This window comes from Haliotis rufescens, unplaced genomic scaffold (assembly GCF_023055435.1).
Source record: "Haliotis rufescens isolate VD_foot unplaced genomic scaffold, xgHalRufe1.0.p SCAF_2, whole genome shotgun sequence".
NCBI lineage: Eukaryota > Metazoa > Mollusca > Gastropoda > Lepetellida > Haliotidae > Haliotis > Haliotis rufescens.
The window spans coordinates 6,417,157-6,442,830 of NW_025963890.1; the positions used below are offsets into that span (position 1 = coordinate 6,417,157).

Below are 25,674 nucleotides of genomic sequence, written 5' to 3' on the forward strand. Positions count from 1 at the left end.
GTATTTACCCCTGAAGACAAGGAAAGGTTTTTGAAGGTTAATGCTGCAATATTTCTTCCGTCTGCAGTTTCTTTCCTATTTTTTTTATGGATCTAACGACCTCATCGTGTTGCATCAGTGTGACGAATATTGCGAAAGTTCCCACTTTGGGAACTGATCAGTAAAACCCAAATTGAACTATATACATTCCTCTATTAGACACTGGTTTATTTTATAATGGGACCCGTGAAGATCCGGGGTAGAATAGGTCTTCAGCAACCCATGCTTGCCGTAAAAGGCGAGTATGCTTGTTGTAAAAGGCGACTAACGAGATCGGGTGGTCAGGCTCGCTGACTTGGTTGATGCATGTCATCGGTCCCAATTGCGTGGATCGATGCTCATGATGTCAATCGCTGGATTGTCTGGTCCAGACTCGATTATTTACAGACCGCCATCATATAACTGGAATATTGCTGATTGCGGCGTTAAACAACAAACAAATTATATAATGGACGCCAGGTCATAGACTCTGTCCAAAAAGAAGAAGCCGGGTCCTTCATTTCATGAAATTAATTATCCCCATCACGTTACAACATGTAATGATTAGTCACTTCAGTTATTGATTGGTGAGTGAGTATGGTTATACGCCGCTTGGAACAATATTCCCGCAATATCACGGCGGGGGACGCCAGAAATGGGCTTCACACATTGTACCCATGTCGGGAATCGAACCCGGGTCTTCGGCGTGACGAGGGACGCTTTAACCACTAGGCTACCCGACCGCCCCTCACTTATTAATGACCGTTTCCTGCAAATGTACCTTTTGTATGACTGTAGAATTTGGAATCAGGTAAGGTAGTGTGTTGCCACTGTACCAGCATTAAACAGAACAGACGCCGGGTCAACCGCTTTCGCGAAATTAACAGGCGCCGAAGTGTCTAATAGGGGAAATACGGTAAATGGATTTGAAGTACCGACTACGTTTATGGACGCATTTGTTAATGAAATTTTTATAAGGTCTGTATTTGATGACGAAACTGAAACTGTACTGTTAATATACACAAAATTCAACAATCTAAAAAAACAAAGTAAAAACGATTTGAAGTTAGATTGATGAAAAGGTACAGTTATTACACTCAATCTGTTTCAACTGCCGTCTTGTAACAACTGCATGATACATGTGTGTATTCCATGTTTGTTTAACTCAAATCCATATACATGTAATTCGCTGGTCTGCGCACATCGCCTTTCCCTTTGGGAATTCCTGGAAGAATATAGGCTATAGGCTAAGACAATATAGGTATGTATTTGACTTAGACAAAACTAGCCTTGTTTACCTACCTATACTAGTATATTTATGTCAATACCGTGTAGGTAACATTGTTAGCTTATCAGGGTGTGCCGAGATTTGTATTCAACAGATCGGAGACACTACGCTTGTCTGGTTACACACTGAAGGTATAGTCCTGTCCTCGTGGTAAGATTAATCCCCTGATTGTGATATGCAATAATTTGCGTCTACATGGCGGAGGTTAGTATAGCATGTTATTACAGTAAGTATTATTATTGTTTGTGAAATATTCTCTGACGTGATTGTTTCCTGTGAAGCGATCATCACAGCTGATCCTCGTACACTAAATATCTTGATTGAACAATTTGTGACGGACGTTTATTTAACTTGAGTTTGATCTCGGTTGTTTATGTTCAAATTTTAATGATACTTATGTGCCAATTATTAGGTGATCTGAGTAATGTATTTGGTACATTTATTACAGAAGTAAACAATACACATGCCAAAAAACATAGGGCAAACATAATTTTTTAGATTTTATTATACGAGCATGTGTGTCATACTGATTTAATGAAACGAGTGTCAGAATTCTCGTATTTCCAGAGCGAGAGTGAGGGTAATATATGAATGTTTACGCAAGTTTTGTAAAGTCAGTATGACACACATGGGAGTGTAAACATTTCTTTATTACACATTTTTTCTTAATGCTTTTGAGCTCCCCTTTAGAAAAATGCACTGATCACGACAGACGTCATAGAAAACCACAATTGTCAAATGACGTCAACTATCTTCAGCTATGACGTCGTTTCTAGTGTGACATATTTCCGACCTTACGTCACAATAGATAAGAATGACGCCAACAATGTCGTCCGGATGACGGAAACAATACACTGTTGTGCGGGAATTGAAATTTTCACTAGTGCACATACGATTTTGATGAACACATGGATAATAAATATACAAATTAAATACGGATGACAAAATATGCATCGTTGCCGTCAATGATCATGGGGGACTCGATTACGATTTTATCAAACGAACCGCATGTTCTGATCATTTTTCGTTACCATGCTTATTTGGGCACCAACAACGCTATTTCATTAAAAACAATTGAGAGAAAAAACACAAATAATTTGGCAGTATGAAGAAAAAGTAATTTTGTCGAATACCATATGAAAGACATTTCAAGACAACATTTTTCTATCACTCTAACGTTTGAAGACAATTTACCTTTAAAGCAACCTAAAATAAATGGCATTTTTCTATCCTAGCTTCCAACAACATTTGATAAATACACAAATCCTCCCCTTAATCAGAAACTGGAAGACACATCAAGTGACACAGTGCTTTTCAAGGGAGTCCATATAGAACTATCGAAGCCCTGGTCTCACACAGCTTTGGAAAGCGCTCGGCTCAAAATTATAATAAAGAGGTATCTATTCTACAGTGGGACTACATCAAATTTCAAAAGACAGTAGGTTTATCTCCTAATTAAACCCAATTTCACCTCACCTCACCTAATTAAGACACAACTGTTGATTATCTGTAACGAACTGACAGTTTTCTTACCTACTTTCTGCAATGCAAATTTTAAGCTCATACATTAATTTTAAGCACCTGCATTACGAATGTAATGGCTACAACGATCAAATCGCACAAGTTGCACAAGTTGCACGTGCAGTACGAATATAGGGGCTAATGCAGCACGGATATCGAAGCACGAAGTTAAAGATTCTCGTGTATTTGGCATGTACTGCAGGGCATTTCCGTGCAACACGTTTGTGTTGTATTTATTTTCATTAATTGATTCACATTAAAGGTGGGTCTATATTCTGATGACACAAAGCTTGTTTACTTCGATGCTGCATTGTAAGTCAGATAACGCGCGCGCATCTGGAAATTCGTTACAAATGATACTTGCTAGCTTCGACGTCTCGTACATTATTTGTAACGAATGTCCAGTTACGTGTGCGTTATCATTAACGTAAAAAAGAAAAGAAAAAAAGTTCGTATGGACAAATAAAGAACTTTCATGCCAAACGTTGTGTTCCTCATAATAAAGAAGTTGACATAATTTTTTTTTTATAAAAAACCATTAACGTAAACCCCGAAGTGATGCAATACTTTAACGTTTACCACTTTGGTGAAAGCCACGGGGTTTTTTTGCTGACAAACCAATGATCGTAAGAAGTGATTCGAAGGAAGACATATTAAGGGTGTTGAGTATTAATATTACATATAAAATGTGAAACTGGTTGCGTCATTTACTTTTAATTTTGATTAAAATTAGACCTTAAGTGCCCTATTATTATTATTATTATTATTATTATTATTATTATAAAAAGAGAAGCCCTTTAATCATTTCAACTAACATCACGTTAGATTCCCTGGCAGACCCCTGCTCTTGCTGATCCTTGTCAAGCCATGGAGACGACTATTTATACCAAGTCACATGATCGATCACGTGGTACAAGTAAATACGTTCCCGCAATAATACGAAACGGTACGTTGTTTTCATGTGTATGACATTTCTGTTGAAAGTGTTCTAAATAAATGTCGAAAATTATCGTTTAATATTTTTATTAAGCAATTTGACCAAGACTAACCAAGAATACATCGTCAGTGAAAAAAGTTCGAAGGCAAAACTCTGTGACGTCATAGCTTTACCTGTGAGAGGCAAATGGATAAATTTCAAGTTGACAGGTACGCGAATGATTTTCAGTGGTGCTAAACGTGCGTTCACGATTCTCTGAATCACAATGTCACGGCCTTACTGCCGTCTTTTCACATATGTTATGGTTAGGGTGTTCTTAGAACGCGCTCGTTATGAAAAGAAATAGTCGCAGACATATTTTACCATTCTACACTGAGCGGCAGGCGTCTTTTCGATGATATTTTTTTAACCAAATTGCAAACCGGCTTCAGACGAGATTCCCTTTTATTGTTGAGAGTGAATATTTTCCCGATTGTTCACGCTAACGTTGGAGATTTCAGATTTCTGTGATAGGTCATCAGTAATGGTCATCTACTGAATTTACTATTCTTGCTGAACTTGTTCAGTCTGTTTTCAGTTTGGCAAGTTGAGGGAGCAGTGCACATATGTTCATCGCAATGAGTGCTGCATTCTTACCCATTTATTCTGAAATAAGTAACTAACCTTAGATGGTTTCTTGGGGGTCGTGTGCAGGTTAAATGCTGTATGAATTACTGAGGTAGACTTGTTTTGTTACTGTTTCTGGAAGCTCAATGTATAACTATAAGACAACATGCATTTATTCACTGAAATAGAGTGATCATGGGAAACATTTTTTATTTTTAATCATCTATTTTTCACCAACTGTATCATGCATTTGTGCAAATTATATAATGTTGATTCATGTGTGATTCACATAATGCATAAATGTCAGCAGAACTATTATGTAACTTGTGTATTTCATCAACTAAGGACTCGCAGTAATAATATTTGGTAGGGGGCCACTGCACTTGCCCAGAAGCCTTAAGTCTATTATGGATGGGGATGTTGATATTAAATTCATGAAAATAAAACCATTCACATTTGGAGTATATTTCTGACAGAACAAGAATGTCAGATGTATGTTACATGCAATTTCTAATTTTGATTAGTTTAATGATTTTAACAGCGATCTTAGTTTGAATCCCTAAGACTCCAAAGTGTAAATTGTTTTTATCCATTCTCAACATATCGCTCAATTTGTGTGTGTATCACTCTGGTGTTGTATGAAGAAACCAGGTTATTTTATTCAAATGCTGAGTCTACAGCTTAAAATTATGATTAGGTTTTGTTTGTATTTTAGCCTGTGAAAAGTGCCTTGAATTTTTAAAAATTAAATATTACCCAAATCTGCAATATCGGCGTATGTGGATTGCTTTATCCAATTCTTTGCTTTCAGTTTCTGCAATATGGCTGATTGGACAGCTGTAAAGGAGCAGGCGGATGATCTGATTGCATTATATACCTCTCGGTCAAGTTCACAGATTAGAATGAAAGACAATCATGAATCACAAATATGGTTTCCCCAAACCCCAGGACATGCAGATGGAGAAACCACATTCTGTACTTCAGATAATTTACAGAGTTGTCTCACCTTCCTTGATCAGGTATGGTTGATGAATTGTTTTCCAAGTGTCCATCTACAGATTACAGTAGAGAAATCACATTCAGTAACTGGTCTGTGGAACCAAGTTTTATATGAAATCGGGAGGATGAAAGTCAGAGGGTCCTTGTCATAATCCTTGTGTTAAACATGTTAAGTATTTTTAGGGGTCCTGAAGTAATAAGAGTATTGCAGAAAACAGCAAGGAAACCAGTACCTCCCTTGAAACTGTGAAACGATGTTATTCTCTGGAAAGAATTCCGCCCGTATCCCCCTCCATAAGTTATACATATTTACAGTTAGCCTGTTTCTTCCAACTATATATTTTTAGGGGGGGGTTCAGGTGGAACTTCCACTCACTTCCAAAATGTTTTTATTTATTAATATTTGATTGGCTAAAAAATATAATAAGCCAAAAGTACATGTTGTGAATACAGAAAATATGTGGGTAAGCAATGGTAAGGTAACTCATAAATAGATCAAAGTATTATCTGTCTTTACTTCCAAACTGATCATGCTGATGACCCAGTCATCTAAGGCGCTGCAATTCCTTGTTCAGTGTTACATCCCTTAGGCCGCCAGAAAACCATGATCATGGGTTCGAATCCTGGTTCACCCCCATTATGTTTCTTGGTTTGTCAGCACCATACCCGATCTCATGGGTTGCACCAATATAGTAGATGTCTGAGACCTACATCACCTCAGGCTTTTCTCCCGCATTAAACTGACATGCTGTGATATAACTAGAATACTGTTCAAAGCAGTGATAAACCCAACTCACTCACTCCAAACTGATAAAAAGCAATTATGATGACAAAGAAGACATTCTGTATAGTTTACTAAAGAGTAAATCAATGTATATACAGAGTGCTAGGGTAGCTCAACCTGACATGATCATGAGCTTGTCAATACTGACTGTCGATTATCGATCACAAATTTGGAGGTGGATTCCCAGCACTAGTAACAATGATAGTGTACAGCAACAGCCTTTATCTTGTTTATGTTATTGTTTTCTCATTATTTTCAGGAACTCCAGGTGATTGGTTTTGCTTCCTTCCAGCCAGAGGCCGGTGTTGCCGTGTCAACAGTTGCCCTGGTGAACAGATTGTATGATATTCTCAGATTATACCAGAGGAGCAACAGATTGAAAGAAGAACTGGAAAATAGGTAGTGAAATGTGACAAGGCCTCTGACAATGATTGATGTAACTCATATGGTCATGGAGTTTGTTTAGGCAGCAAAGCTTTAATTGAATCTGGTTTATTCAAAGTGTTGATTCATCCAGACTCGCCCATTTGTGATGATTTTCAAGGACATTTTTGCTTTTGCAAAAATATTACAATTGTTTTAATCACAATCAGGCAACAGTGAACATGAAATGATAAGTTATAATTTTATCTTATCCTGACTTATACACATGTGTAATAAGTATGAGTCAGGATAAGTATATACTCGGACCCCATGGTACCACGGCATTCATCGTATCGCGGCATTTGTGATTTCCGATAGTTCACGCGGGACACGCCTCTTAGCGGCTGTCTATTAATGCAAATCAGTAACCAGGAAGTGCTCACTTCGTAAACAATTTCAATTTCCTCGGAGTGTTCCATCTGCTGTAAGTAAGGAGTTATTAATCCGTTGATACATATTTCTGGCATCTGTTGTAATATTGCCTTACCCCCATCTATCAATGGCCAACAAAAAAAACCGCAGTTCCCCAAGTAAACTTTCTCTGTCGACCTGAACTAGATCATCTGCATATTCATGGCGACTAATGAGGTAACAGAAGTTACGTAGTCCGCACATTTTTTCCCGCTCTGTGCCCAGAATCTATTGGGAGATCATAAGGGCCATAATGCCAAACTTAGAAATACGTTCTTCACTAGTAACCAAAAGATAAATACATACTTTGGGCATACTAGGAGTGCTTTTTATATTTATTGTTGACTTTTAACATTTTTCCATTTTGTGACAAATTATTGTCATCCAATTTTGTTTAAACAATCTTAAAATATCATTTCTGATATTTTGATGTTGACTTATAAAAATATTTTTCTCTTACCTTTCGGTAAATATGCATTGAATACCTATTGCTGATAACACATTTAGAATTTTACTTGTGCTCTCTTTGCACTTGTCTGGACAAATCACTGATGTCTGGCATGATCATACCAAGTGGTTGGTAGAATTATGTCCTCTTTTTGTCCAATTCGGACCTCCATACACAACTTTTCTCTGTACCGCGATACGATGGAGTTCTCTCCCTTGTCAAACGGAGCGCGAGGCCCGGCTTTTACTCGGAGGTACTAATGTAAATAATGAACTTTTATCAGTAAAATATGCATTGTTTGATAACATGAATGATATCTGATACAGAGAACACGAATAAACATAAAGGTTAGTGAGTGCATTTAGTTCCTTTCAGCGTACGACAAGTACCGCGATACCCCGAGGTTGCAGGCTAAATGATATTTTTACTCTAAAAAGTACCTTTCTTTACCATGATCTTTATTAAACATGTTAATAAAATTAATAGATTAAAGATGTTTACATTACTTGTCAAATGTGAAAACAATATACCCCTTGGAGATTCCAGGTTATAATGTTTCCCCAGAAACCCATGCTTATCGTAGGAGCCAATTTAATGGATCAGGTGGTTATGCTCGCAACTTTACATGTTTTACCCAACGTCAATTTTTTTTAATCAAAATACCAATCACTGGATTGTCTGGTCCATACTGAATTATTTACAGACACCGTCCTATAGCTGGAATATTGATGAGGGAAGCAGCCAACAACAAACGTGAAAATATTTACTTTATATTAATTTACCGTTCCCCTGCTCTACACATGTAGGTGTTGTTACACTGCAGTCCATCTTAATGTCTTTTTCAGATTACATAGATGTAACAGTGAGCGAGATCACTACATATCCACCAACGCCAGGTTGAAGAGGGAGAGCGAGGGGGTGGAGAAGAACCTGGCTCGGCAGGAGGAGAAACACAGGCAGCTGGCTCTCAAACACAAAACACTCGCTGGCAAACACAAAACAGATAAAGAGGAGGTAAGAAGCAGGAATTTGGTGTGTCTTACAAAGTTAACCCACACAAGAACGAAAGGGATTTTCAAACATTGTGAAACACCACTCGTTCTTGATATTTCATACAAGTATGGTATGGTATGGTATCCTTATTGATGCTGTGGCAGGGATCACTTTGGGCTTCCACTGAAATATGAAATGAGGCAATACATAGAGGGTATTATGTGAGTGTTCATGTCATACTATGTTTACAACATAGTCCAGTATTTCCAAAGTGAGAGCCATCTTCGAAAACCAAACTTGTCGAATGATGTCAACAATCTTTCGCTATTTCGTTGTTTTAAGTGTGACATCATTTGGATTTTGTTTCTTGTTTGCATCCGGATGACGTAAACAATGCATTGCACGTGAAGTGATAACTGCACTAATGCAAATTTTTATGAACTTAGTTATCTCTAACCCTATAGGTAATAAATAGAGAATACTATTTGAGTGTTGATGTCATACTAAGTGTGTTTACGACAAGAGTGTCCAAATTACGGTATTTCCTGAGCGATAGTGAGCTAAATAATGGAATTTAGGCACAGGTGCCATAAACATGATACCCCATATGTTTGCCCTCATAGGTAATAAAGGCCCTTCCTGCAAGTAAGAATCACAGATGGCGGAATAAATGTCATAATCCGGTCCTTCAAACTTCACTTCCGTAGCAACAAACATTGAACATGCCACCGAAGAAAGTTCCAAAACAGGAAAATCACATTGTTTAAAATCAAATGATTACCGTAGTAAATCAGACTATGAAGGTAGTGATCATGAACCTAGTCTCACTGGAACCAAGAGATTTCAAAGGAAATGGCAGAGTATGCACAACTAGCTTAGATATGAATAAAATCATATGATGATGCTAAGAACATAATGTTTTTCAAATTTGTCATTGAACAACTTCAGTATATACGACAGATGATGTGAATTGTGGATTTGCTTGACCCAGACTGAAGTAGTTTACACCTGCAGTTGATATTTTACATGCTGTCATTATCTAGCTGGAATATTGCAGAGTGTGATGTTAGACATTTACTTACTTAAACAGGTGAAGCGCCTTCAGTCTGTGCTACAGCAGAAAGATGTTCAGTCTCGGCATGAGATGAAGAAACATGAGAAGGAAGCCATCAAACTGAAGGATCGACTTCATCAACTTCTAGCAGATAAAAACCCAGCTCGTAAAATAGGTGAGTCTACTGCATTTTGACCTAGTGGTGAACATTGTGGGTGTACTGAATACTCTGCTCATTATACTATAGCCCTTGTGTACAGACTTCTCTCCAGTTCCAAAACCGTATACAGCAACACCTTGTTAGTCTAGAAATTGTTGAACGTTCGCCTTTTAATTAAGATATTTCTCCTTCTTTTGATCTTAGTATGGAAACGCCCTAGAATAGCTTAAAAAACATGTTTCACTTGAACACATCCCAGCATCAACATGGTCACCACATAACAAATGGGCCATGCATTGTTATCCCGTGCATAGCGACCTTACACGACCTGATCACCTGACTTGACCCACCACACCATTCTCTTTCTCATTGACACAGTGTGGAGACATGTTTGAACATAGAGAATTAAATTTTGTTGTTTTGGGTGAGATCTTCCTCCAACAACTACATCTCTTCTATGGCAGAATATGGGAATGAGAAAAGGGAAACGCCCAGCTTGTAAAGAATGTAGTCATACCTTTCCATCATACAATCTGCATACCTTATGTTGTGATTGCCATGGTCTATGCAAGGCTGATCACTGTTGCGCTCAGTGTTCCCATCTATCAGAGGAAGCTTTTCAAAATTATATACCTGAGTGTCAGTTACGACAATTGCTGCCGACAACCCTTCCCGCGTACCCCGACCCTCAGCCATGGGTCACCTGCCATCCCCCCACTCCCCCACGGAATGTTCAAGTGGATGAAAAGGCTGCTGAGCCGTCACTGAATACAGTCACACCAAAGAATCTTCGGATTGCTTCTACACTCAAGGTCGAGGTCAATCCAAATCTTCAGGCCATCAACATTCGGCCATTGACAAATGTCAGATTCTTCAGATTCGGATTCACAGCGACTACAGGGATCGACATCACAGCTGGGATAGGAATTGATACCTCACATCTATGGATCTATATCGGCACACGTGGTTCTACCCATATGCATCTCCTGGCCATAACACAGATCGTCATCAATGCCTGCCATATCTCTATGTCTGAATATTACCGATATACACTTCCAAGGGAGCGACACCAGGATTGACATTGACTCCTCACACCCTCAAGGCACCTCCCCTGTTGACAGCCATCAGATCCGACAGTCTCGAAGCAGATTGCCATCACATACACAGCTATTATTTCATTTACAGCGGAAGTGAGAAATATGCATACTTCAGCTGTCACAAAGACTTCAAATCATTAAACCGGCTCCTTTCCTGAAGCCTGTGTCCTTTTCCTTCTCTCCGTCCGTTGTGCCTCTCTCTTTTCAGCCTGTGTTTCCATCCATTCAGCCTCTGTCTATATTTTCAGCCATATGTCATCTTTTTTCCAGGTATGAGTATGATGAATGTGCTTCAGAGAGCAGACGGTCAGAGAGCCACGTGGCAGAACTCAGGACACAAGTGAGTGGAGGATCTTGTTTGTCTGTCAGTCAGTAGGGCTGGGACAAGTCCAAATTTACTACCCGGGTACCCGACACCCTATCCCCCGACCCTACCCGGACACCTGCTATAGGTCTCAAGAGATTGGTACAAAATGTCTGAATGGGAATTGTTTTGCCCTGGCAAAAATTATTTAGATCCCCATATAAAATGATCAGATCATGAATACACTGCAGGTGAAAGACGCTTTATCCTTACTCGAACATATAAATGTCAGAATGAATGCCTGCATAGTGAGAAAGAGATGTGAACATTAGCTATACTTTTAGTGTAACCATTGAGTTTTATTGTAAATGTCTTTAAAGAGTATGTAATGTGACTAACCACGGGTCCGGGTAGTCATGTGGGTACCTACTCAGGACCCACCCGACTCGAGTACCCAAGTTACCCGTCCCAGCCCTATCAGTCAATGTTTGAAATAGTTTCAAATATTGCTGGCCATTTGGGATAGCTAGCCTTGAAAGTTACTAGTCCGTTTCAAATTCTATTAGCTTTAATATTTTTCCAGAACATTGATTCTGTGAAGATATAAATAAAGTAATCCCAGATGGCAAATCATGAGTCAAATAGTATGAAGGGGGGTAACTCTGTTCTACCAACCTCAATTCGGTATGGATATTAATTTGATTTTTGATGGTTATATTATCTACAGAAACGGGAAAACATTTTTATAGTTTTATAGTTCAACTAAGAGATGTACATAAATAAATTATCATAAAAAATTTCAGTAGCCTGTCAGGCTAGGGACTTTTCAGAATCTTTAGCCAGACCGAAATTCTGCTTGTGAGCAGATGGCAATTTCAGACACTGCTGTCAGTTGACAGTGTAATGTATTGGTCAATAAGCATTTTGGTTACACATTGGTTGTCTCATTAATTGTAACATTCAGCCCTGGAACTTGCAGTCACAGTTCCATTATATATACAGGAATCTCCAGCATGGGTAATATCATGAATATTACCCAATAAGAAGAGATGATATGGATTATATCTTCTCTTTTTCACTTCTGCAATGTCCATGAACAGATAACAGTGTCCATGAAGACATTGCTATTGTTACCATGGCCACCATTGCTTATTACAGATATCAACTTCTGCAATTATGATCCAAAACCTTTTCTGATGCCTTTTGCATTAGTTACCTTAATTGACCGACCACAAGGACTACAAAATGGAGAACCATAAGATGATATTGTCAGCAATGACACATATATGTCCTTGTTGAGCTTCTGTTCACAGAGAGTTTATGTTCTCATGGTGATAAATCATGATTGATGTGTGGTTGGCAGTAGTTTTCATAGGTCAAACACAGAAGGCCCAGCATGAATCAATCATTTACAAGGTTTGAAGCTCATCTAGAACCCAGCCATCTTAATATTGTTTCTTGTATCTGTGAAGATCCGGTGTAGAATAGGTCTTCAGCACCCATGTTTGCCATAAATGGCGACTTTGCTTGTCGTAAGAGGTAACTAATGGGATCGGTTGGTCAAGCTCACTGACTTGGTTGATGCATGTCATCGATCTCAATTGCGTGGATCGATGCTCATGATATCAATCACTGGATTGTCTGGTCCAGACTTCATGATTTACAGACCGCCATCATATTGCTGGAATATTGCTGATTGCGGCGTTAAACAACAAACCAACCAAACTTGTTTCTTGTGAACATCTATCAGCAGCAGACCTGCCATTGCCCTGAATGGCTATTGCCCTGAACATGTAATGTGTCTGCAATATTGACACCTGTCCTCTGTGTTCCAGAAAGGAGGAAGAGATGTACCAGCTGGTTATTGACAATTATGAGGGCAAGCAGAAGGAGTTGATGGTTGAGAACAATGATCTCCGCCAGTGTGTGATGCACATGCATCGAGAACTTGCTTCAGTCCTTGACAGAACTTCCAACTCTCAGCCCATCCCTCCACCTGAAGCTGTATGTTAACTTGATTACACTCTGGGGGTGGTGTGTTGTCCTGGGGGTTAAAGCATTGGCTTGCCATGCCAAAGACCTGGGGTTTGATGGTCATCATGATCATGCCAGTTCTTACTGATATGGCAACAATATTGCTAAAAGTAGTGTAAAATCATACTCACTTGCGAAAAGAGTAATTACTTAATTCTGTATAAAAATCTAGAACTGGTTACATGTCTTACTGAAGCCATTTTGTTTCGTATTAAATGTTTTCATTATATCAAAATATTAAAAACAGCTACATGACAATGTACAACCTTACAAACAAAACAATTCCACAATAATTCCTGACTGACATTCAATGCACTATTTCATCTTTCGCATGGAATCACATTGATGCATATGTAAGATATGTGGAAACGAAACAATGATTGTCATTCAGATTCTAGGAAATGTGTGTCTTATTTGGTAGTCTTTCAATAATGATATACAAAAATGTACATGTACAACATTTAATGAATGAATACTGCCTCACTTTCATGACTTAACTCATTTGATTGACTGATTGTAAAGCCTGGTATGAAAATTAGACTTGATTTTACTTAATGAGCTCATGGACTTGCATGAAATGCCTTTGGTGTTAAAATTTGTTGTTTTATATTCAATACTGGTTAGGTCAACATTGTGATATTGCGCCTTCAGATTACGTTCTTTACATCGTTGATGGTCTGTTGCAAACTGCAGATTCAGTATCATTTTATAACTATTTTTATGGAGTTTGACAATATTAATGCTTATAGTTTCATAAAAGTAACTGCAAATGATCATTAATAATATTAAACAAGGATAACGAATACCGGTTTGCAAATTTTGAACTGGTTAAGAATTCTAATCAAACCATAGCTGGTTATCCAAGTACTCGTGACGGAGCTAATATATACATTTCTGAGTAGAACCTAGCTCTGTTGTTTTAAGGTAGCACTGATTGTTTAAGGTGCCAGTCTTGAGTCGAAACCAAGATAGTCCCTGATTATCATCTTGTTAGCATCCTACTAATGCTCCTCGGTCACATTGGGCAATCCCCCCACATTAGAGGTAATCTAGAGATAATTTAATTAAAATAATGTTCAGAGTGGCATTAAAATTTTCGCTTCTCTTACTTGATATGTGTTGACTAACATTGCAGAGATGATTGTCTAGCATGGCTAACAAGTCACATCTACATCAGTGTTCATATGAAGCATGTATTTCAAGGGGTCCTAATGTTAAAGATTTAAGTGGTCCCTAGATTCCAATACTATAGAAGACATCACAGATGCCAGGACCACCCATAACTTTGAACACTGTATAGACAGTCAAGTAGTTGAAGGGCATTTAGAAGTGATACACATAAGGAAGAGAATTTATGGATGTCTATTGTCCATTGCCCATTACCAATCAATGATAATTATAGGACTGGCTTCCAGTTGTCCATAACCATCAGTGCTAATTACTGTAAAGTGTTGGCTTCCATTGTCTTTTGCTAATCACCTATCAGTAGCAATTATCTGTTGGCTTCCCTTGTTAAGTTTCACCTTTATGTTATTACTTTTGTTGTCCTTACATGTACATATATATGCTCTCTGCCTCATAGCATTCATTCACCTGATGAAGGAGTAAGCATATACTCCGAAACGTAGTGTTTCCTCATAATAAAGAAGTTGACATCCATAAATTCTCTTCCTTGTGTATAGACAGTATTTACAATCTCTGTCCTTAGGCTTTTCTCTCTGTTATAACTGTGGTACAAGTGAGTTGAATTCTGTTTTCAAAATGGCAACATTATTCTTTATCTTGATTGTCCAGGAGTTGTCCCAGGATGCCTTGTCATCCTCGTCGGAAGAGGAGGAAATTGACGATGTCAGCTCTGTTGTATCTTCACGCATGACAGTTGACGACCTTGAGTTGTCGGAGGGTGTGTGCATGTTATGTCGTCAATAACCGCCATGTTAATTTTGATATTGTAATACAATACTAACATGTTTGTATGAAATAGCATCGGTGTCCCAGTATATTATAAAAGGTACAAATTTTCTAAGTTCATGCATGCATAATAATGTGAAATAGGCTACAGTTTTGCAAAATTGATTAATTTGACCCCCAAGACATTACTGTTGTTTGACTAACTTCCCATACCTAACCATCACTTCAATGTTGTTTTGCTGTTATCATGATTGTCAGCAAAATGTACTTTTCTAAATATTTGGTTTTTTTTCATTTTGTTTTACAAAACAGGTCATTTCCAAATGCCATATGACATTGTCCGAACAGACTTTGAGAAACAATTCAAAACAGTATGCAAGAAAATAAGAAAGAAAATGAAGAAAACAGCTGACATTACTCCAGGTAAGAGGCTCAGATCAATGAAATATGGGTGATTCTATATATCTGTGGATGCCATGTTAACTGGGGCAGTGTGAGGATTAAAACTAGGTAACAAGGATGAAGGTGAAACTATTCGCTGTGTCCTGGCTGCCTTGGTGTGTGATCAAACCCCCAAAGTGGGATCAACACACTTGTAACTGTTTCACACTTGATCAAATGTTATTGACAAATCAAAGGTGGAAATAACATGCTTATGCTGCTCACTCTATTTGCTTTTTAGGTACAAAAATTGTGAGGTATTGAGATATGTGGCTACATTACAATTCTTTAACCTTAGGCAGTTGGGCTTTAGCAACATTTGTGCTTCAAAATTTAATGTCACATCAACAATATTTCAGCCATATGGTGACTCACTTTAACATGTTTAAACTGTTTAAGAAGAAATATTATCTTTGCACATTTAACACACAAGAACACATGGAAGCATCCCTTTTCACAATCACAATTCCTGAGAACAAACTGGTTTACTTGTCAAGCCATAGGTAAGCATGACAGTAGATTTAATAGGAGGGAATATACTCTAGGGGCATTTTTGAATAACCATGATAACCAGAAAAAAGTCAGAATTGCTTTTGCCTACAATGTTGGGTTATGAAGGCTGAATAAAGAGGATATTTCTGAGGTGGAGTGTCATGTTAACAGCTTCAGTGAACAAAAGTCGAATACTCCCCCTGGTGAGCAAGGCGGAGACCGATCGGACAAGGGAGGAGCTGGAGAGACTGAACTGTCAGATGACCAAGTACAAGAAGATCATCAAGCAGCAGGAGGAGCTCATTCAGGTGAGGGGGAGATAATCCATGCTCCTCTGCCTCAGTAAACAAACAGGCTTTCCGAAACATGGCTTGTCCTGGAATCACACAGACTGTTTAAGAAAACGAAAATTTGGGCAATAATTAGGATGCCTTCACAGGCAAGTCAAGGTTTCACAGAAGTGAATTTAACATCTATGAGACTTCAGGGGCGGTCGGGTAGCCTAGTGGTTAAAGTGTTCGCTCGTCACGCCGATAACCCGGGTTCAATTCCCGACATGGGTACAATGTGTGAAGCCCATTTCTGGTGTCCCCCGCCGTGATATTGCTGGAATATTGCTAAAAGCGGCGTAAAACCATACTCACTCACTCCCCCTATAAGACTTCAATGAAAAGGTCCTATTTCAAGCATATAACACCAGAAAAGATTTTTGTGTCAATATATAGAATGCACATGAAGGTTTTTTCCTTTTCTAAAATTGTTGGATTATTGTTATGGGATTAGTTTTTGGTCTTGCAACTTAACTTTGTCTCCCTAGATATGAACCCATACTTTGAATTATTATTGGATGGAACTAATGAACTTTGGTGAAGTTAATTCCTGTATTGTCCCCAGCAATCCATCCAGTCCCAGACCAAGTCAGTACAGAGTACATTCCTGCATGAAACTCAGCTCCTGGATGAGAAGGAATGTCTGTCAGAACAGAAGAAATTCTTCTACCAGGAGAAGGCCAACTTCGAGGAGGAGAGACGCAAGTTTACAGAGGCAGCCATCAAACTGGGCAGGGAGGTAGGAGATCTGGGCCCACTTGCACAAAGTGATCTTAGCGCTACAACTATTGTAAGCCTATGTTAAAGTATGGGAGTTAGGATCATCTTAGCGAAAAGATCGCTTTGTGCAAGTGGGCCCAGGTCTTCATAGCGAGGGACTTGTTCATGCCTTGGGCCTCCAAAGTTTGTTACTGAGGGTCTCCTGGACTTGAAACTATATAAACATTGGTGAATGCTTGTGTAATGCATTTACTGTGCCCTCAGTGTGAAATAGATATTACTGTAGGGAACTTTAGGGAAGTATTTGCTCAAGGGGAGGTAACTCTCAGCAGTGATCTGGTGGATAGTACCTCACTCTGGCAGAGAGGCACATTTGGGGTTCTGTGTTATAGGATCGAAGAGAGGTAATTTTCAATATTTTTATCAGGATAAGTATATTAATATAATAAATGTTCTAATTAATGTACATTATATTACACCCTGTTGCATATATCACTCACCATGGACTAAATGAAGTCATTTTTCACACTTGTTTCTTATTTTGCATGTTTTTACAGAGACAAGCAATCCAGAATGAAAGGTCCAATTTGCTTTTGAAACAGTTTTTCAACCTTACTCCATTCAAAGAGGCAACAAGTCCTATGCCAAAGAAAGGTAGGTGTGTCACTACATGAATGAGTCATCTAGGAGCTGTGTAATATCATCATACTGTTGTTGGAACTCGAAAGGTGCAACACCCCAGAGATGTGTCCCTTAACTAAGAATCTATTGATTACTGGGTTGAATCTCTCATATGCACAAAGTGGTAAACATCAGGATTGCAACACATGGAGCTTTCCTCTAAACTTCAGGACACAACAGGATGTTACTGAAATACTAAAATATTTAACCTCAAGTCAGCATGGTCAGTGCACTTGTTACATCTTAATCCTACATCACTAGTATTTCCTGCAGCTCCAGTGAGTGTTCATATACTCAACATTATTATGCTGTGATTTTGAAATAGTATTATACAGTGTCTTTCTTCTCCCAGAGGGTGCCCGCCTTCTTCCTGCCACGCCCTTCTTCTCCCCTGCCCCGGGGGGTAAGGCCAAAACTCCGTCCACAACAGACTTCTACAGAAGCCTTGGTATTACTCCAGTGGTCAGGTATGTATTTTAGTTATTAGACTCAAAACTACATACATTTAGTTAGTTAATAAAGAATTTCAAAGAAAAGGTGTGTGACGAGGGCATTGAATTGCCGTATTTCAACACTGTTTTGGACAGTAAGATATTTTTGGAGAGCATTTGATATATGCAAATGTATGTAAATACAATAACAACGTATGGTAAAATTCTGTTATATTTTCTGACATCCTTTATCACAATTTGTGTGACATTTTCGCAACATTGAAATTGGTCAATGGACAGCCTTTAAAAAGGGTCTTGATCATACCCCAATCTTTAGCTTTTTTACACATGGATTTGTATCCATGACTATTTAAATGCTTCACTAGAAAATGTATCATTGTGAGATTTGAAATGTGAAAATCATTGTTGGATATTTTGATGAAACTTTGACCACCAGACTTTATATACTGTGGTATGCCCTGGCAACCTTGATGAAAATGAGACTTTGATCCCCTTCTCAGCCAATAATGTAATTTACATGCTTTTCTACTGTCATTTTTGTTGTTTATACTTGTTAACCCTTAATCATGTTAGTAATCTAATGTTGTAAATATCCCCGAAAGATTCAAGTGATCTAAAGAGCCTTGTAGCTTCTTTTGTTTTATTACCAATGCCAACAAATTGTTTCAGCAATGGCTGTGGAGTGAGGAAAGCAGCAAGCGTTGAATCCGTCCGAACCACAGCATCCAAGCGTTCAGCTAGCAGCACCCACAGCTCTCCAGCCTCTCTACAGCTCATGTCCTCAGATAACATAGACTCCCTCAGGATGAAACTCTTCCATAAGGCCAATTCCACAGCTAAAGATATGGAGGATGAATCATAGGTTATCTCCCCTGGGCACAGTGAACATTTGAAAAAACGATAACAGATTTCAACATTATCGTTTGAAATTTATTCATTATCACATGGATACAGAGCCTAACACATGACAGTACAAACATTCATGAAGATGTTGATGCTGTTGTGAAGACTGATGCATTATGTTTATATTGACACAAATGGCCGATTTGAAAAAATTTGTACAATTATGCATTCTTGGACAAAGTTAACTTTCATTTATCTTTAACAGTATATATAAGGATTTTGTTTATTATTTACTCTAAATTGAAGGCCTGAAAGTTTATTTCAGGAACTGTAATTATTTACAATCTTTATATGTGATTACGGAGCTTGGTGCTAATTTTTTGGAGGGTATTACAACGTGAACAGATATAACAAAGTGGATCAAAATATCTTTTAATTGTTTGATGACTTTGCCACACTGATAAGCTCTGTGAGGCCAATTCAGGATTATATCAGGTATGCTTCACAACCTTTCCATGTCCTCACCATTCCATAACTGACTCGTGTATAAGCAACTATCATCTACCCGAGGCAAGGGCGTTAACTGACTCTGAAAGTCCAGTTTCCACCCTTGTCGAACTAGACTGGAATTTCCAGGCTCAATCGTAGCGCCACCAGTGGCTATTGCTAGTTATATGTCCCTCCTATTGACCAATCAGATTCCATGTCACACATCACTTGCATTTGCTTCAAACAAAATATTCCGCAAAGTGCATCAAATCACCTTTATTAAAAACATCAAAAGATTTGCAAAATGTCTGTCGACGCCCATTTGACATAACACATGCTTTGCAAATCCTGCAGTTGACCAAAATCTGGACATTGAAATCAAAGTTGTTTATGAACCAGATTTTTAGTTCGTTTAGCAATTTTGATTGGACTCTGCATAGACTTATTAGTCCAGCGAAAATGTAACTCCAGAAATCCAGCCTAGTTCGGCAAGGGTGGAAACTGGAGTTTTATAGTCAGTTAACGCCCTTGCCTCGGGAATATGTGTGACTATAGGGTAGCTGCCATGAACCACTTCTATCCTTATACAGGCAGCATGCACTAACATCCCTGTTTTACAATATTTGGACAACTCTCTTGTTTTAGAAATTGTGAATTGTAAATAGAATGTTTTAATAGTGCCTATGAAACTATTTTGTCATGCGATCTCATCCATTGAATATTTACAACTATAGTATTGACACAGGCAGTTAATTGACAGTGATTTGCTATTGACAAGCTGACACAGTTTGTGTGTGAATTGAGTTTGTTATGTATGTTACATATCAAGTATTTTGTGTTGTGGTGCCTATGTCAAAACTGATATAAACTGTGTTTTATGTATCAAAGAATGTGTTTGACTGTGGTGCGTATGATTTAACAGCTATGAACAGCTGTCATATATAATTATTATCAACCTACATCTGCAGATACATGTATTAGGGTTTGGGGGTGCTGTTGGTTCTCTGTGCAAGGTTGCCTCCCTTTGCAGTGCTAGGCTCTGCTGGTGAAGATTAACCTTGATTAAGATCCTCAGTCTGACACTGTCAGCACCCCACACATGCTGATCTGACTTGACCAAAGTGGTAAACGTCAATAACCTTATTCACTTTGGTCTTTCCTCCCACATGAGGTGACAGGCATGACATGTTCCAAGGAATGTAATCCCGAGTCGGCCACCCCCTCACATGTGAATGGTCAAAGGGGAGCTATATGTGAAGTGTATTCCTGTGCTCATGAAATTTACAACTGGTAAATGTCAATGACTTCTGTCACTTTGGGCTTTCTCCCATTTAGTTGAAAAGCCATGATCTGACGGAGATACTGTTAATAAGAAAACATAAAACTTTGTGGATAACAACTTCTGGTTTATTGGCGCAAGTGACGTTTCGCTGTAGATTCTTACAGTTTTCAGCTGTAATGCCAATTTAAACAGAAATATTATTCAAACAGTGCCAAACCTAACGCAGTTGACACACTCACTCACTCTCTTGGTAAATATATAGGTGGGGGACACGGGTGTCCCAGGCGTCTAAGGCCCCGCAATTCGCTGTGCAGAGTTGCATCCCTTCAACACATCAGAAACCTCAGTTTGTGGGCTCGAATCCCTGTTCGCCCTGATTATGTTTCTAGGTTTGACAACACAATCCCCATGCTAGTGGGTTTCACCAAAGTGGTAAACATCAAAGACCTGCACCACTTTGGGCTTTCCTCCACATTAACCTCACACACCATGATATAACTGAAATACTGTTCAAAGCAGCATTAAGCCCAACTGAACACACTAATAATGTACAGATGGATATATCAAGTAAGTGCCATCAGTTACTTTGGTTTTATTTGTTGCCGCTTTGGGAAAAGTGGTCAGTGCATAGAACATGGAACTCCAAACTTGCTGATTTGCTGTGAAATCATTCCCTTTTGTAGTGGATTGATGTTCCCACTTTCCATCTCTTGACTTCAAGTTTCATCTCTATCTCCGAGAGACCCCCTCCGTGGTCTAGTGGTAGAGCGTCCGCCCGGAAAGCGGAAGGTCCGGGGTTCGATCCCCGACCGCGTCATACCAAAAGACGTTAAAAGATGGCACTTGTTGTTACCCTGTCTGGCGCTCGGCATTAAGGGGCTAAAACAAGGACTGGTCGGCTCGGAGTCAGTATACTGTGTCTGAGTGGGGTATTCATGTTAAACTGCGACATGGTATCTCAGTGAGCTAGCACTATAAATCAGCATCAGTCCGGACTAGTACAAGCAGCCACACTAACACACACACGTACATGCACGTCGCTATATAAGTGCAATAATCTTGGATGCGACGTTAAACCCCATTTCACCTCACCTATCTCCAAGACTGCAGATCACAATGAGAGCCAATAGCAGTGAACTGCTCTCCCTGAGTTACCCATGTGTTTGTGATTTATTTCCAAACCAAACTTAGAATGTTTTTTGTCTAATATGTTGTCTTTGCATATCTCAAGACACAGGGACCATTTATGAGTCTGTCTTTTTTGCATATCATTTTGTGTAAGCTAGTTGTATATGGATGCAATATGGTACCATTTTGTGATGGTATATTAAACAATGTTCTGCTTGTCTCATTGAAGTGAATTTTGACTTTCTTTCTGAATGGGTACTAGCAACTGAATGTTTTGTTTAAAAAGAATATTGGTACATTCTGTGTAGAATTATCATTTTGAGTTTATATGCTGTTATCTGTTTTTTTATATCAAAATACATTATTCTGTTTATTTTTGCAGTTTCTTGGTTGTGGTATTTTAAGGTTTCATTCTGAGTTGTGATTTTATTACATAATATTCTTATGACATAATCAAAATCCATGATGCAATTATTGTCTTTTGTTAATATCTCCTTCAATCAGATTTCAAATACATTTAAATGTATGTTTTGCTAAATTCAAATTAAATTGAAAATTTTCACAATGTTTTTCTAGACTGTAATATTCGTCAAATACAAAATCATTTCAAATTGTATTCGAAAGAGTTTATATATTCTTATTACATTGTTAAATGATCTATATGAGTTTAGCAGATAAGCTGATCACCACGCTTAATCAAATATATTTTGAGACAATGAAATGTGAATTGTGATCTTTATTGAGATTTATTCATATTTGTGCACAAACCCTGCTGTTCAGATGATTGAATCTCAAAGTTCATAACTTCAAGCACTGTAGGTTGTTTGGGAATGGTATCGCTGAGATTAGCAGGGCTTCACATGTTGCTGTGAAGACAGTTAAGCAGTGATTAGGGACAGTGGTGTAACCTAATAGTATTCCCTTGTCACTCTGGAGGCCTGGGTTTCATTGACACATTGGTACAATATGTGAAGCCCATTTCACATGTTCCTCGCCATGATGTTGCTGAAATAATGATAAACGCTACTTAAAAACCTTACTCCCCCAACAACTGTCAGACTTTTAAGTCTGAAAACTATAGAGGTGTTAACAGGAACTGGTAGATGTATTAGTACAACAGGTTTCTGGGTTATGCATTTCACCTCTTCTCTGACTGTACATTGTGCATATCGTGTTTAGTTTGTCATCCATTCCCATCATTCAACATATCAGTGTTCATTTCACCAGCACATCTGAGCGTAAACTCTGTATATATTTGTAATATGTTTTTATCATGTTTTTCATCCTCCTCTTTGTACATGATCTCACATCCTTTAGTTTGAAAATGACATTTACATAAAGTAAAAAATACACTATTCCATCTAAAATGTATAAGTGATAGAAATATTGTCAAGACATGGATTGACAAAGATTCGTTGATGTCAGTCATTTGATATGTTTTGTGGCCCATTGTATAATGGGATAACAGTGAGATTGTCATCCCTGCATAAAGAAGTTCATTCAAGATGCAGTGGGAAGGATTTAATGGATGCTCTGACTTAGAAATAATCTAAGTAGTGTGATGCCAACATAACCATCCTCGTTTGTTGCAGCACATTATTGATCTTTGTTACCATGGTTACAGTTTTATGTGTTTCATGTTTCTGAAGCTAGAGATGTTTCAGTATCACCCTTGGGTTAATCACCTAATACCTGGGTACCGTTCAGTGTCATAAATCTCATATTTTTCAATGGAGAATATGATTGAAATAAAAAAGAATTTAATCTTGCAAATATGATTTTGTATTCAGTGTGAATGCACCTTAATCATTAATACAAATTCTTGACTTCTTAATCCTGAGACATTGACAAATTCTTATGTAAGAGTGTCATTGTACAAAATATTTTCCCAGGACACATTTGTTGATTTCATTTATGCATCCTATCCCTGACCATCAGTTGCTGTTACACCCAGGTACTGCAGCATTTAGTGATTATTGAAGGGACACTACCCTAGTTTGCTAATGTTTCATCCATTAGACTTACTTTTCCAACAAATGCAAAATTACACCCAAATATTACTTTATAGTTCAGACTTTTAGAATGCTTGTATGCAATGATGGTGATGTATTTTTGTTTTTTTATGTGACTATTTGAAAGAATCATCATGTGTCAGGGATGGGGTGTTTGATGGGAGATCTCCATCACTGCTGTTGTATGTCACTGCCACAACCCTCCATCAGGGACGATATAGTAGAGTGTATTCCACACCCTTTTTGAGATAGATTGTAAAATAATATTGTTAGTAATACTTTAGAATTAACAAATTTTGATACCCTCTCCCCTATAGGAATTTAAAAGGTGGTTTCAGCTGCTATTGCTGCAGTTACATTTATTTTTATAAAGCAGATTACTTGCTTACAATCAAATATGTACAGTTTGATTGATTTGATCAATTTTGGTACTTTAATAAGTCCAGTTTTCAAGTGAAAGACTGTTTCCCATCACATCAACCAACCCATGCTTGCTGTAAAAGGCGACTCTGCTTGTCCTTAGAGGCGACTTACGGGATCAGGTGGTCAGGCTCGCTGACTTGGTTGATGCATGTCATCGATCCTAATTGCGTGGATCGATGTGCATGATGTCAATCACTGGATTTTATGGCCCAGACTCGATTATTTATAGCCCGCCGTCATTTAGCTGGAATATTGCTGAGTGTGGCGTTAAACAACAAACAAAGAAACCATCACTTCCCAATGCTTAGGAGATATTGGGTTATCATGTAAAATACATGTCTAATGTGCATTGATTTATGTCAGAATTTATTCATAATGTTTTAACAGTGCATAACAGTGAACACTAGTGTGAGTTAATGCTGTTTCAAAGTGGAAAACAAACAGTTTCCTTTTCTTTCCCCCAAAAACATAATGACAAACAGGACATATTCGTTATGGCCTTATTCAACCTAGATGTATTTTGAAAACTGATCATCTTTACATATTGATCAAATATGCCGCAATAGCATGTGAGCCTTGTATAGCAACTGAATCCACATAGCCACCTATGGTTATATTGGTAGGTCAGGCTCCCTGACTTGGTTGATGCATGTCATTGATCCCAATTGCGTTGATCGATGCTTATTTTGTCAATAACTGGATTGTCTGGTCCAGACTCGATTCCTTACAGACCACCGTCTTATAGCTGGAATATTGCTGAGTGCGGCATTAAACAACAAACAAACAAACATATTGTTATACCAGATAGGTCCTTGCTGTGTGCTATGGTCTAGCAGCAGCCAGTTTGTCTTGAATAAGGGACCATCCATTTCATATTCTGTACATACATTAATCAACACACAAAAAACAATCATTCACTGAACATGCAAATGACCTGAAAAAAGTGTGTTGTAAAAATAACATGGTTGCTTAGCTCCTACCTAAGGGGGCGGTCGGGTAGCCTAGTGGTTAAAGCGGTTGCTTGTCACGCTGAGGACCCAGGTTCGATTCACCGACATGGGTACAATGTGTGAAGCACATTTCTGGTCTCCCCCAGCAGTGATATTGCTGGAATATTGCTAAAAGCGGCATAAAACCAAACTCACACACTCCTACCTTTGGACACAAAAATTGAATGTATGACCAGAATATTTAATGGTTGTTCCCTTCAAGTTTTTGAGTTGATGAGGTTTAACTGTAGTACATAGATTTTCCTGCAAGTAGCTTCATGCTAGCCTTATAGTGCTGTATTCCTGTCATACAGTAGCAGCAAATCTGATGGTATTTTGTTACAATTTACACCCCTTTTCTAACAAAGCAGCTTGTTTGATAGTATTAAATATGTTACCAGTGTT

The 25,674-nt window shown here is 38.3% G+C and overlaps 1 protein-coding gene across 1 annotated transcript; it reads left to right on the top strand.

Moving 5' to 3' along the window:
* The first annotated feature begins 3,932 nt into the window (after window positions 1-3,932).
* LOC124147952 (afadin- and alpha-actinin-binding protein B-like) lies at window positions 3,933-25,672 on the top strand. Its single transcript, XM_046518810.2, has 14 exons — window positions 3,933-3,973; window positions 5,182-5,389; window positions 6,413-6,552; window positions 8,281-8,449; window positions 9,519-9,657; window positions 11,010-11,079; window positions 12,879-13,047; window positions 14,872-14,980; window positions 15,301-15,411; window positions 16,093-16,229; window positions 16,816-16,989; window positions 17,528-17,624; window positions 18,004-18,118; window positions 18,773-25,672. Exons 1-14 carry the CDS (start codon window positions 3,951-3,953, stop codon window positions 18,963-18,965), a joined length of 1,854 nt encoding a protein of 617 aa, XP_046374766.2. The 5' UTR covers window positions 3,933-3,950; the 3' UTR covers window positions 18,966-25,672.
* The last annotated feature ends 2 nt before the right edge of the window (window positions 25,673-25,674 follow it).

Bases quoted from the DNA above. Each gene is read 5' to 3' on its own strand.
- LOC124147952 (XM_046518810.2), top strand. From the start codon at position 3,951: ATGGATAAATTTCAAGTTGACAG. The intron at 8,450-9,518 runs GTAAGAAGCAGG...TTACTTAAACAG, and splicing joins ACAAAACAGATAAAGAGGAG to GTGAAGCGCCTTCAGTCTGT. The intron at 11,080-12,878 runs GTGAGTGGAGGA...TCTGTGTTCCAG, and splicing joins TGGCAGAACTCAGGACACAA to AAAGGAGGAAGAGATGTACC.